Here is a 12916-nt window from a genome sequence, read left to right on the forward strand (position 1 = left end):
CGCTTTCACAGGGAACGTTGCAAATCGGGTGCCTCGCGGACCGCTCGCCTTCTCTCGGTCATCTGTCCCTCTCAGAGAGCTCACGCGGGGACCGTAGGGATCCGACAAGGCTACACCAAACTCGTCTGCATCCTCTGGGGGTGGCGCCGCCAAAGGCACTTGTGGCGATTGCGAAGGCTCGTGTACGAGAGACTGGCGACTAGCTTGGGCGAAAGGAGATGATGGTTGGGGAATTGCAGAATATGTCGAGAGCTGCGGTGACCTAAGCACCTGACTGTTCCGCGCAGATGTAGTCTCCCATTGCTTGTCATCCCCTGGTGGCATTGACATGGACGACATCGACATGGACGCTCGCCGGCTGCTTTCGCCTCCTAGAGGAAACTGGGTTATTATGGATTGCCTCGGATCGTATGGGGGAACAGCAGGCAACTCCGGGCTAGGAAATCCGCGCCCGATTTGACGCAGATTCTCGGGCTTGGGATCAGGTGAGAAGACCACTTGGTTGAGGGCCCTTCGTGCTTCGGACACTAAGGAATCTGTCCTTGCATGCCCCTGGTAATATGCTCGAGGCAGGCCGGGCTCTGTGGTCTCCATTGGAATTTCCTGAAAACGCATTATCATACACATATAGCCAGTGAAACGCACAGAAACGCACCATGATGGCGAGCTTGCCAAACTCGCCTACAATCTGCACAAGAATCAATACGGGTTTCTTGTGTCCCGCAATGCCGTACGCACAGTGCCTTTTTCCGAACACTCAACCAACCCACCGAACTTCAAACCCATCCAAGCCTTTGCACTAGAGCGCTTGTAGTCGCCCAGGCTTGCTTCCTCCGCCATGATGTCCGTATCCATGATACGAATTTCGTCTCGGAGCTTGTTGAGAAGATCGGTTTGCGTCTGCAAGTTCTTGTTATCGGGACCCATCTTGCCGAGCTTTCGCTCCGCCGATTCCGCATCCGCAGCGACAGACTTGCGACGACGACGCAAGTCGTCAAGTCGTTCCTCTCGCGTGCGAACAGATTTCATATGGTCTCGCACGGACATCTCGTGGTTGGCATATGCTACGAGAGCATCCGCAAAGTATTGAGACATGGCGCATGAGGCAATCAGGACGTCCTTCCAACACGGTCAGAAGATCAAGGATACGAGCATAATAGGGCCACTCACCCCGAGATCGTCACCCTCTCCCGAGCCCCATGTCCTCAATGCTTCCGATGCTTTTGTAATGTCTATGCTCAGCTTCTGTAACCTGCAAGGGACGGATTAGTCAAACTGCTGCGGCAAGTACCTTAGCGATACGTACGAATTGAGCACTGCCTTCTCGGCTATGATGAGGTCTTGTAACGTGCGCAGATCCTTATTGCCTCCAAGCGCAGGCAGCGTAGAGCTGTGGGCAATCCTCTTCGTAGCTGACCGAAACATCATGACGGCGGGTCGATAGCAATGTCAACGGCTTCCCAACCTCGAAACTCGATGCCGAGGAAAGCGCAGCACGTCCGTGCGACACTTGGGCGACACGAGTACAAAAAAACTGGTGGAGATCTACTCAACCGTGCAGAGTAGGGAAAATCTAAGCATATACCAATGGCAGTTAGAACAGGAGCGCAGACACAGGTAGAGAGGATGGCTAGTCGTCGCAGCTGACGGTCTCACTGGCGGCTGTTTCACATTGCCACCGCGTCATGATACCATGAAAATTCGAGTTTTCCGCTTTCAAAGTCAGGGAAAGGTATAATACGCTAGAATACACTCTGATACTTTTTATTTCTGCGCATTCCGCGTACCTTTCAGTAATAGGTTAAGTAAACAGATAACCTGTAAGTAATCCCTTTCGAGAGTCTTCTACACTCTCCCTGATCGATGATCTCTCATCATTCCTTCCTCCGGAGCTCACTGAACAGTGAGCAACTTGTTCTGCCTCTGCTTGCAGCTTGCAGCGTCAATTCAATTCCGCACTACCCGTGCTGCCAGCATCTGGCTACCCCTATTGTTCCGCCGTGTCGCTTCCATTGCAAGGGCGTCTGAAGGACAATGGGGGATCATGAGCTACGTGTGACACACAAAAGCGATATGCTCATGTGGTAAAGTGGATCACCATTTCTTGCTAAGTGACGTTTGCTCTTTTTGTTTCCGTATGGATACCCCGCGATTCGATTACGTGCGGCAGCATGCGGACCGTGGTGGGATTCCGGCGCGATTCCGACCTGCCTAACGTAGACTTTTGTTTTGAAAGTATGTATATCCCATCATGCTCTGCAAGTCTCCATCGTAGACCCAAGAGGTCCTAGCTGCGTCCTCGTCAGGCTTGCGCCCGTCTCTATTCCTCCTCTCTTGTGCTCTTCGACGCGTCGTTAATACCTCTACTCTATACTGTCTTCGTACTTAATATCTATCGATGTCTCATTCGATCATACGCTTCCCGCCTCCTCCGCCTACCCGCAATAACTTAACAGCAGAGCAGCGCGCACAGCTTATGCGATCCAACAAGAAGCTTGGGCAAGTACTCGGGAGTACGCCCCATATTGTAGACTTCTCTCTTCAATCGGGTAAGCAGCTTTGACTTACTATGCTGTCCAGTCTCTTAGTATGTCCATGTACAGTGCCCTTGCATGTGAATATCCCTGCTCGTCGCTCAGACGATATATTGCGTAGCAATTCCCTTAAGAGTCATACACGGGCGAAGTCACTTCCTCAAATTGATGAGAACAGTGAGGGCGAGCGCTCTTCTTCACCTGCATCGCCCCGTCCCAGCTCTTCTCGCTCGTCTCGTTCTTCCTCCAAGAATAGCATCCATTCTGTCGATAGCGAACGGGCGTGGCGAACCCCATATCATCCCGCTCAGCGCCCACCTCTCCTCAAACTTTTCCCTGCAGACACAACACCTACTTCGATGCCAGAGGCATTGTTCGCTACTGAAGCAGAACGCAGTTTCCCTGACTCGCCCACAGCTCCAACGTTCGATATCGCCTCGGAGGCATCTCTGCGGATGCGCAAGATGCGCAGACTTACGCGCAAGCTTGGCGAGGGCATTCCCATAGAGCTCGTCTTTCCTCCTTCCGTCTCGGACGTCGACTCTGATGACGAGGAATCACCGTTGCTCACGACACCATCTTCAGATCATAAACTGCCTTTTTCTAAGGCTTTGCCCGCGATCCCCGAAGGTGCACTACCGAGCCCTCCACTTCGCACACGCCACGAAGCACAAGAGCAGTCCGTGCGGACATCAAGTTTCGTGCAAGATAGGAAGCGAGACTCGTACCGGGACGCCGTTTACGTGGTGGACAGCCCAGATGAGCATGGGTTGGAAAGGGGGCTTGAGAATCTCTGCATCGGCATTTCAACCTCAAGTGACAAAACGCGGAACAAGCCGTCCAAGCATTCCGGGAAGTCGACCAAGGGTCAGAAGGTTTGTGTTGGTGTGTCTGCCAGCGCTGGGCTTAGTGGGCAGGGCCGTAGTCGGCGTTGGGTCGAGGGACCGATTCCGTTCGATCAGATTGCTGGGTCATGGAGTGGTCGGGGTTGGTAGTTCGCTGGCTGAACATTCTGCATCCGTCTCGTTTCTGCACGGCTGGTTTCGTGTGGAAATCCCTGTCGATGGTTCATCGTCATCATTTATGTATTTGTTTTCGAATCTGCTTTGATGAACTCTCATGCACTTTACAGGATTCTATGCTCGTTGTATGCAATCGCTAGGGTATATGAACAGTATTTTCTCGTTGAAGATCACGTTTTGATTCTCGATCCGGTATTGATGGTATTGGTCTTTATCCTCACCTTCCCCGAGACAAACCGTACGCTGGTGCTATGACCTAGTCTACCTCATCACTATTTCTTCCTTCTCGCAGCCAACGTGTTTCTATTGTATTCACGTCCAGTATCGCCGCAAGGACAACCCGGTAAGCGATACCATCAAACACGGTAGCAGAACATGGACACTGCACGTGGCAGGATGTACTTGTCTCTATGAGGCGGGATAGCGTGAAGGGATATTGCTGCGATCAACTGAGCCGTCGACACTAGCCAGCATCTGACCAAGGAAGCGGCTCGCTCGGTCACTTGGCAGATGAGATGAAAGACCTCATCGTGTCTGGGTATGATTACACTCGTGGCATTTCTGGTGGTCTTTCTGCCACGTCCTTGGCTTCTTGATTGTGTCCAAACCGCTATGCACAGCGGCGTCCGTCAATTAGATGACTTCCTGTAGGAATTTTGGAACCAAAATTTCCGGACTGCGGCCATAATCAGAACAAGTGATTAGGACGGTGGTATTCGGTGACATCTTAGATGTGGGTAAGCTCTGGATCCTCATCCGGCAGTTCCTTGGAAGATAGACTAGCCAAAACGGGCGTAAATGTGGCGCACGACGCGCGCATCCATCTGGAGGGGCCCCCAGTGGACCGAACTGTCGTATTTGAAATGAATCGGTTTCGACCCGAGCAAGATTCGCTCAGCACTGGCCAGTCACGCCTGTGATTGCTATCTGTGGTAAGTTTGAGATGCCATCAGTGGTCTCAACGGCGTTTAAAGCTGAAAATCTGAAAAAATTACTTCAACTCCATCTTAGGTTCTTCGAGAAGTCATCGTGCTTTCTTCAATCTTCGCTCTTGCAGGCTTCAGCCATCTGTATTTGAGTGAGGTCTCTGAATATGGGACTCACCTCGTCAAAAGTTGGTAGTTTCGGATCCTGCCGCATTTGCGTCTTTGTCGACGGACGACGTAAGTAAAGCAGGGAGACATACCGAAGGCTTCGATTATGTTATCGTAGGTGGAGGTGAGCTATCTATAAACATCTGAGTATCCTCCTCGTGCTTCCCTATTGATACACGTTGTCTTGCGCTGGCAGAGACGGCGGGCTGCGTGCTCGCGTCGAAATTGTCAGACGATCCGAACGTGACAGTCTTGCTGGTCGAAGCTGGAAAAAGGTAGGAAAAATGATCATTGCTCTCCTTGAAGGCCTCGCGAAAGAATACATTGAGTCACGAGAACGTACTGATGAGCCGAGTGCCCGCTGGGTTGACCAAACTTTTCAAGACGGAATTCGACTTTTGAGACAACGTTAGCTCCGTCGATATATGTGAAATAGTAGTATTAGTTCTAGCTGCAAGTGCGTAGACCTCAAACCAAGCTCGATGGTCGCCGAATTGCGTGGGCTAGAGGACGCATACTTGGTGGTAGTAGGTGTGTTCCTGCTGCAATCCGACTGCATGCCGAGTGCAAATTGGCTTTAGTGCCATCAACGCCCTCATTTTCCACCATTGTGCTCCAGAAGGTTGGTGGTACAATAGTCGCACACAGCTGCTCTGCTAATTTACATGGAGATTTCGATGCCTGGGAGAAACAGGGTGCCACAGGTTGGGGCTACAATATCATGAAACAGTTCGGCGGTCTTTCTCGCCTCACAAATGTATCATCTAATGCGTATATAGGTACTTGCGGAAAGCGGAGAATTTCGACCCGCATCCAGACCTCAACGTTGACAAGACATTACGCGGTGATTCTGGTCCTGTGAAGATGCGAGTGTCACCTGTAGCTGTGGGTGCTATAATGAGGGTTCATAATACTACTTTCTGACGATAACATATGGCCTATGTCGAATGTGATCCTCGAGGCATCCGTTAATCTTGGTGTATCTTGCACAAAGTAAGCATCCCAGCCGTTTGCCGTCCGCTTTGGTGCCAATACATGATTGCTGCAGCGACTTCAACACCGAGGAAGGCGCGCTCGGAGTGGGGCCATTTATCGGTGCTATCGACGGCAGGAATCAGCGTGCGTGGTTGTACGAGATCTTGAAACGGACTCAAGTATACAGGAAGCTCTGCGACCATTGCATATCTCGATCAAGAGGTGCTCAAACGACCCAATCGGACATCATCACAGAGCAGATCCTTTTCACCACCAATAGCGGCGGCGTCGCTCGTGCGATGGGCATGCAAATCGCGTCCGGAAATAATATCCTCATTTCCATGTGCGTGCAGACAAGGAGGTGATTGTATGCGCGGGTGCTGTGGGTTCGCCACATCTTCTCATGGTCTCTGGAATCGGGCCTGTGGCGTACTTAGCGGAGATAGGCGTTCCTGTCGTGTATGACAGCCCCACAGTCGGCTCGAACTTGTTGGACGTGAGATTTTTAAGGTCAAGCATTTTCTTTTCCTATGTGTACTTATCGGATTTCGTCATAGCATCTATCCGTTGGCGCAATGATTTCTAGGGCCAAGCCCGGCATGACGCTTGACTTCCTGTACCGCCCTGCGTTTGCCGCATGGGCTCTTCTACAGTGGCTGATGTTTGGTTCAGGTCCAATGTCTTCGCTGCTCAGCCAAATTGGTTTGTTTATCCGTTCCGATGACGAAAGGTGGGCACTCATAATCTGCACATGTAGATGGGTCATACTGATATTTGAATGCTTCTCAAACTCTCAGACTTCCTTTCAGCGTCCCTTCAAGAGGCACTGTCCCGCCTTCTGCTGACCACACCTCAGGGCCAAACGCGCCTGATGTTGAAGTTGTAACATGTCCCATGGCCGTCATTGAGAGTGAAGTTGTGATTCCTCCAGCTAATGGTGTCACAATTGTGTGTTGTTTCCTATATGGCCGTTTGATCAACCAAGCGTAGCTAAGTACGTATTACTCTAGGAGCCAATCCTTCTACAGCCGGAAAGCCGTGGTACGGTACGCCTACAATCAACCAGAATCTGGGACAAGCCGCTCATTAACCCGAAGTATGTCGTCCGGGTTTGATATTGGGAAAGCCTGACTGGCCGTGGACGTCTTCAGCTATCTTGCCACTGAGGGCGGTCGGAATATCTTGAAGTCGATGCGGCTGATCATCCGCCTCGCGCGTACCGAACCGCTCGCCTCTTCCCTGGTACTTCAAGACGCAAACAACGACTTCGACCCATATTGGCCGAGCGATGTCAACCCGACACAGTGAGCAGACATCTCCTAGTTCATTGAGCCAGTTTGTTGGATGCGCCCCTACAGGTTTCAGGTGAAGATCTGAAGACATGGATGCGCAAACATGTACAGACGGCATGGCACCCGGTGAGTGCCATTTGTTCGTAATTGATTTTTGTAGGACGGTGAAAATGGGCCCCGTTCCTAGGGAGAGCGCGGTTGACCTGCAGCTTCGCGTTCATGGTGGTTTGCGTGTTATTGATGCATCTGTCTTTCTTGATTAGGTGTCGGGGCACACATGTACGGTTGTTGTTGCGCTGGCGGAGCGCTGGCGGATATCATTAAAGGTATCTCCCCTCAGGCGAAGTAGATGGCCAACAGACCCATTTTGTTGGTCGATACGATTGCTGATTGACAAGACGGCACATTTCTGATTGACCTCACCGATGATATTATACAGATGCACTATACAATGGATATGGATTGCAGACTATTTGCTAATAGCAGTAGTGTGGGATAGGAGAAATGATGTCAATATCTGAATGGTCCGGTCCGTGAAAGGGGGTATGGAATGCACTGAAGCAGGGATTCCACTCAGAGTATTATCTTCTCTAAGATTGGACATCAATGATGAGAGTTGGATAGCTTACACGCTCATCTCGCTGTCGCTCATAGGGATGGGATGCCTTTCCCTCCAGAAGATTGAGTCTAGATGTAGAATATCTTACTGACGTCTTGGATTCGTGAAATATCCTCTATGGGCAGAACAGTCGAGCGGGGAGATCACTGATGCTGGTGTAGATTTGTTATTATTCGGATAAGAGAGTGAAGCGAAAGTCATCTGATCAGCTTGACTAATCCCACCCGTTTGGCTGGAACCGTCCGTCCGAGACTTGATTTTGCCAGTCGGAGTAGCATGAATATTATTTCGAAGAACCCTTCCATGTATTCAACAACTGTGAATGGCTATTCCCAGAACGTTTGCTCCAGCGCACAGGGAAATTCGTGGTATTCATCAAATAACGACTGGTTGTCCAGGTGGACGCAGACCCGACACTCACACAGAAGTATTCAAGTCTGCCTTACCAGTATCCGCTAGCACATAAGTTACACACCTATCGTAAGGTGGTTTCAGGGATATTCTTGGCAATGGAATTAGGGGACGCGTTTCTTTTGGAGCACGCATATGTAGATTGATACTGAACGATGGTCGCAGTTGTGTCCTCTACCCATCTGCACGTATACCAATAGTATCTCTCACTGCGCAGCATACATTAGATCGGTCTTGGCAAATAGTCAAGAGAAAGCAACTCAACGAGAAGATCACCTCCTACACCTACATCCATGAAGTCCTCAAGACGACAGAACACACCCTAATACTAACGAGCTGTACATGATTCCATCTCTTAGAGATATTCCTAGAACAGTCCGACTAGATCTGCAAAAGGATCTTTCCCCTGTGTCCCGCCGGTAGGATTGCTAGCGACGTTCGTAGGTCGTTGTTGCTGGCCAAATATTTGCTGGGGCTGTATCGGCTGCATCCCAGACTGCCCCGTCATGCCCATCCCACCCATCCGTGCGCCCGAACCCGTCCCCATGCCTATCGCAGGCGAAGCGGAAGATGAGCTATAGTAGTTCGGCATCTGCGTCTGGGTCGATATAGGAGTCAAAGGTCCTGACCCAGACGCCAGCTGTGCCTGGGGAGTACCTATTCGTATCATGCCTAGCTGGGTGTCCTGATGTGGCGACGCTGTGACCGGACGAGTAGCCTGATTGAGAGCTGGGGACGGGCCTGCACCCACTCTAGTTCCCATGCCCATGCCAGAGGTGAAGCCATTGATGGTCATGTTTGAAGGTGCAGGCGCACTCATGTTCATACCCATGCCTGTACCCATTCCCATACCGGAGCCCATTCTCATCCCAAACTCCCCTCCCGTTTCCCTCATACCCATCGATTGTGGGTGCGCACCGCTTACAGGCTGAGCCGATGGCCCAAAGAGGCTCGCAAGTTCATCTATTGACGTTGCATGGCCACTCACGCCAGATGAGCTGTTTGCGCCGATATTCGCACTTTCTGAAGAATCGTCGAAGTCGATCAACGACAAGTCATTTGGTCGTCCGCCGCCGAGTTCGGGAGGGATGGGATTCGAGGCCGCGGCATAATCACCGTTTTTGTAGCACTCGTATCGGTTGAGCACCGAGTTAAGCTGATCGTTGATTTGCAAGAATGTATCTGAGAACGATAGTAAGGAGTCTATCGTTGAAGACATGAATTGGTACAGCATACCCAGTGACTCTGGATCGTCAGTTTCTGCATTGGAAATCCATCCCTGAATCTTCGGTCGCGCCTCTGTGAGAATGGAGGCAACTTGCTAGCAAAATGCATTACAGCTATTAACGCAAGATACAGATGGGGTCGTGCAGCGAACTCACATCGTACACGTCGCCCTTCACAAATTTCTCTCCCCGCGTTGTGTCCACGTTGTCGAGGATCTCGTTCAGCAGAATCACCTTACTTTCGAGCTTGTTCAGCTCTGTGAGCGACTGGGTGCGGTAGTCCGGCTTCGCATCTGGATTTGCACCTGCGAGAGTTTTCATGAGCTCTTGCGCTGCGGCGAGGTCCCGAGGTGTACCGCGCCGGATGAGCTCTTGTAACTTCGCCTCTTGTGCTACACGATCTTCTTGTTCGAGCTCTTCAGCGGATTTGAGATTCTGTAAGTATTGGTGTGAGCAGCTGAATATCTTGGAAGTAGTACCACGAAGTCGGAAGTTCGGAAATTCCCCTACAACAATATATTCCCAGCTACATTGATTTAAAGAAGATCATGCTCAGACCGCCTAGATTTCCCAAAATTATTTGATCAAACACCCATGTCGTCGGCATAATTCTCATAGCTGAGGGTGGAGTTGCTAGGCAACGCACGAAAATACATGTAACTCGGATGGTCGGGGAAAGAGACACATGAACGCTGAAACAAAGTGCAGCACTCACAGATGCAGATGCAATCGGCGGCGGTCGTGGTCGGTCACGGAACCGATAGCCCTTGAATGTAAGCAGACGATGCATGTCGCGTACATTCCCTAAATCTTCCTTCCATCTCGACTCCGCCGCAATACCCTCCTTCCAATCATTGATCAAATCTAGTATCCTAGACATGACGGGGCCAGGGAAGGGAGGTGGTCGTTCGGGAAATCGACGAACAAGCTCGTTCAGAAATTCCTTTGTCGCGATCTGTAGGTGGAATGGGTATCCGCAGGACTGAACAAGGGTCTCAAGAAGCGCGAGTGCGAGCATAGCCACATGGGGATTGCGGTTGTTCACAATTCTTGCGATCATCATAGCCGCCTCACGCGGTCTAATTAGAATCAGATGAGGTTTGAACTGAACAAGAAGACACCACACTCACGTATTGGCCTTCTTCTGGTTGATGTATTCTGCAACCTCAAGATGCAGGGCATAGTTGGGTTCCTGCAAGTGAGGGCTGCATGCGCGGGTGACAAGGAGCTCAGCTTGCGAGACGTTCGATGTCCATCCAGGGGAAGAGGACAGCATCTTCGCTGGTGGTGTTAAAGGAGCCGAGCAAAGGAGACTTGAGTCCAGCCGCAGCGCCGATAGGACCAGCGAGTGTGATGGTGGTCACTAATTAATCCGGACAGCGCCTTCCGCCCGCGGCACGGTGGCGACTTGGGAGTCTAATTGGTGTACTCGAGGAATCTGATACCGAAGAGATGAAAAGCTTGAGCCGAGTGGCCGTTTCGTCGATACCGTGGGATGTTTATCGTCAGTCGTGGTTGTCTCGAGCTATTGCTGTCATACTCGACCACTAGTCATTGCCTCTACTGAGTTGACTGAAAGGTTTTTCTTATTATGGGATAGTAATGGCTATGGCTTCTGTGAGTACCCACATATCCTTGAGTCACCCTGAGATGTACGAATCTCAAGAGACAAGATCTGTACAATACTTGTACACGCGCAAGATATGCTGACGATCAAACGCCGAGCGCTCTTAGGCTGGGTCAGCGTGTATCCGAGTCCTCTGCTGTCGGAACGTTCAACGCCTTCTTGTAAAGTTCTTACTATTCTCTCATTACGTCAGGTCGGTCTAATACGCTCAAGGGTATATATGATACCATTGTTCGGAGCATATATTGACGACATGGGACCGATTCAAGATTATCTTTATCGATATTGGCTGGTATAATCGAGCACCAGAAGCTCGCATTCGCATACTTCCTCAGAGCTTGAATACATCACGGGAGTCAGGGCAAGGAAGCCCAAGGTAAACATTATCACCCGCCCTAGCCGAACAACTAAACATATCAAATTTTTAGTGAGGGTCAAAGGTAATGGTGATCGTGTGATCATAGACCTTGCCCTGACAACCTCATGAATTATATGGTCTGCCTTTCTGCACTGAGGACGGTTTGGGGTTGGTCAAAAGGTAAGAGCTTCGCAAATTTTCGAACTACGCATGTAATCTCACGCACTTGATACGTAAGCTTCTGGCTTGCAAATTCTCTGAATACTATGATGTTCTTATTGTGTTCTATTATCTTGTTCTCGGGGCTTGGGGCGATGCGAATGGCATGGAAAGTCTGACACCTCGGAACAAAGGGGAAGCGGTCTCTGGAAATCTATACTGCCTTTCAGCACATGACGGCACCTAAATGCTGGGATGGCATCAAGCCCAGCTGCCTCGAGAGTAGTCTACGCCCTTAGTAGATAGCATTCGATGCCCAATGTATAGGCGAGCCCTAAGCGGGGTTGCAAGCGTGTAAGGTCTTCCTCCAGTGCCCCATATACTGTGAGCAATCTGACACCTTGTTTCCGAAAACATTTCAATGTTTGATCGTGTATTTCGTGCTCGGGCAGCTTAAAACCAATCTGACGTCGTAAGCTGCGACTGTGGCGACTCACGGCATTCCCAGCGACGTATTGTCAAGCCTTGATCCTTTGATTACGGTTTTGCTGATGACTGGAGGCCATTGTGAATATATTGGCAGAGACCGTAGATTGATCGTGTATGATATTTTCACCGACGACGACAAATTTGTAGCTTGTTTGTTATATTTCCGTCATCATCATAGCAGGTAAAACCTGAGAAACATCTAATAACTGTCAATTATTAGGAACTCCAGGTCCCTGCCGAAGATATCTCCTCCATGCGAGATCAGTATACCGTAACAGGTACTAGTACAGTCGGGGAAATTTTGATCAACTTAAGTACGGCTGATTCAGTAATTACTCTTGCCAGGCCGTCTGAGCGTTCTGAAATTTGAAACATCAAAAGCGCAATGCCCAGTACTGCCAGTGCGTTATTCAAGGCACACCAAGATCGCAGCGCGAGGGACCACCTGCCAAAATGAATAGATGGTGAGAAATCTCATGTCCGATTGTTCCTCGCATCCATGAAATTAATATTATGGATCCCGCCAAGATGGCGCTCAGGCTGGAGCCCGGACTCTTCGAAAATCTGAGGGACGTGATGTCAATTGAATACGAGCGTCACACCTGCTAGTGCCACTTCCCTAACTTGACAGGTGGACTAACTTGAAGTGCGGCCTGTTTTCCCCCTCCTTCAATCATATCGGTCTGTCCGAGTCAGTGCCACCCAATGTCCATCATACTCTGATGAGATATCGGTCGTATGTCTCTCACCTTAGGATTCTATAAATACAGTGGACTTATATGGTATAAGCTGCGATGTCGACTCCGTTGTCTTATCTTCTGAAGCACTAGGTCGTCGGGGCCTGATCATCGCAGGTGATCGAACAAGTGATTCCTCCCAATACTGTTAGATCTGCACACTGTGAGCGAACACAGTGCCAGTGCGAGAGTCCTTGGCGGGATTGCGTCGGTCTTTTCGTCCGTCTTTGTTGTGTTACGATGAGTCCTGTGTAGGCTGAGCTCAGGGATGATTGAGATGAGCACATGCCGCAGTCGGTCCAGAGCTAGGGACTCGATGGTTGTTAGCGTGAGTATTTGGCATTTCCAACCTAAGTTTCAAATAGTGACGACA

At 50.3% G+C, this 12916-nt stretch overlaps 4 protein-coding genes across 4 annotated transcripts; 2 read left to right on the top strand and 2 right to left on the bottom strand.

Moving 5' to 3' along the window:
• Positions 1-5: 5 nt before the first annotated feature.
• Positions 6-1428, bottom strand: FIBRA_05576 (uncharacterized protein; the record flags this gene model as incomplete). The annotated part of the gene is made up of 6 exons (XM_012327336.1): positions 6-62; positions 85-603; positions 656-688; positions 739-1119; positions 1171-1252; positions 1307-1428. The coding sequence occupies 6 exons, from the start codon at positions 1426-1428 to the stop codon at positions 6-8; spliced, it is 1194 nt and encodes a 397-aa protein (XP_012182726.1).
• A 970-nt stretch (positions 1429-2398) lies between these two features.
• Positions 2399-3529, top strand: FIBRA_05577 (uncharacterized protein; the record flags this gene model as incomplete). Its single annotated transcript, XM_012327337.1, has 2 exons — positions 2399-2549; positions 2604-3529. 2 exons carry the CDS (start codon positions 2399-2401, stop codon positions 3527-3529), a joined length of 1077 nt encoding a protein of 358 aa, XP_012182727.1.
• Positions 3530-5590: 2061 nt separating this feature from the next.
• Positions 5591-6933, top strand: FIBRA_05578 (uncharacterized protein; the record flags this gene model as incomplete). Its single annotated transcript, XM_012327338.1, has 7 exons — positions 5591-5643; positions 5699-5919; positions 5979-6121; positions 6183-6355; positions 6423-6573; positions 6636-6721; positions 6777-6933. 7 exons carry the CDS (start codon positions 5591-5593, stop codon positions 6931-6933), a joined length of 984 nt encoding a protein of 327 aa, XP_012182728.1.
• Positions 6934-8314: 1381 nt separating this feature from the next.
• FIBRA_05579 (uncharacterized protein) lies at positions 8315-10449 on the bottom strand (the record flags this gene model as incomplete). Its single annotated transcript, XM_012327339.1, has 5 exons — positions 8315-9129; positions 9184-9268; positions 9330-9608; positions 9889-10252; positions 10304-10449. The coding sequence occupies 5 exons, from the start codon at positions 10447-10449 to the stop codon at positions 8315-8317; spliced, it is 1689 nt and encodes a 562-aa protein (XP_012182729.1).
• Positions 10450-12916: the final 2467 nt, after the last annotated feature.

Source organism: Fibroporia radiculosa (genome assembly GCF_000313525.1).
Source record: "Fibroporia radiculosa TFFH 294 genomic supercontigs, scaffold4726, whole genome shotgun sequence".
Lineage (NCBI taxonomy): Eukaryota > Fungi > Basidiomycota > Agaricomycetes > Polyporales > Fibroporiaceae > Fibroporia > Fibroporia radiculosa.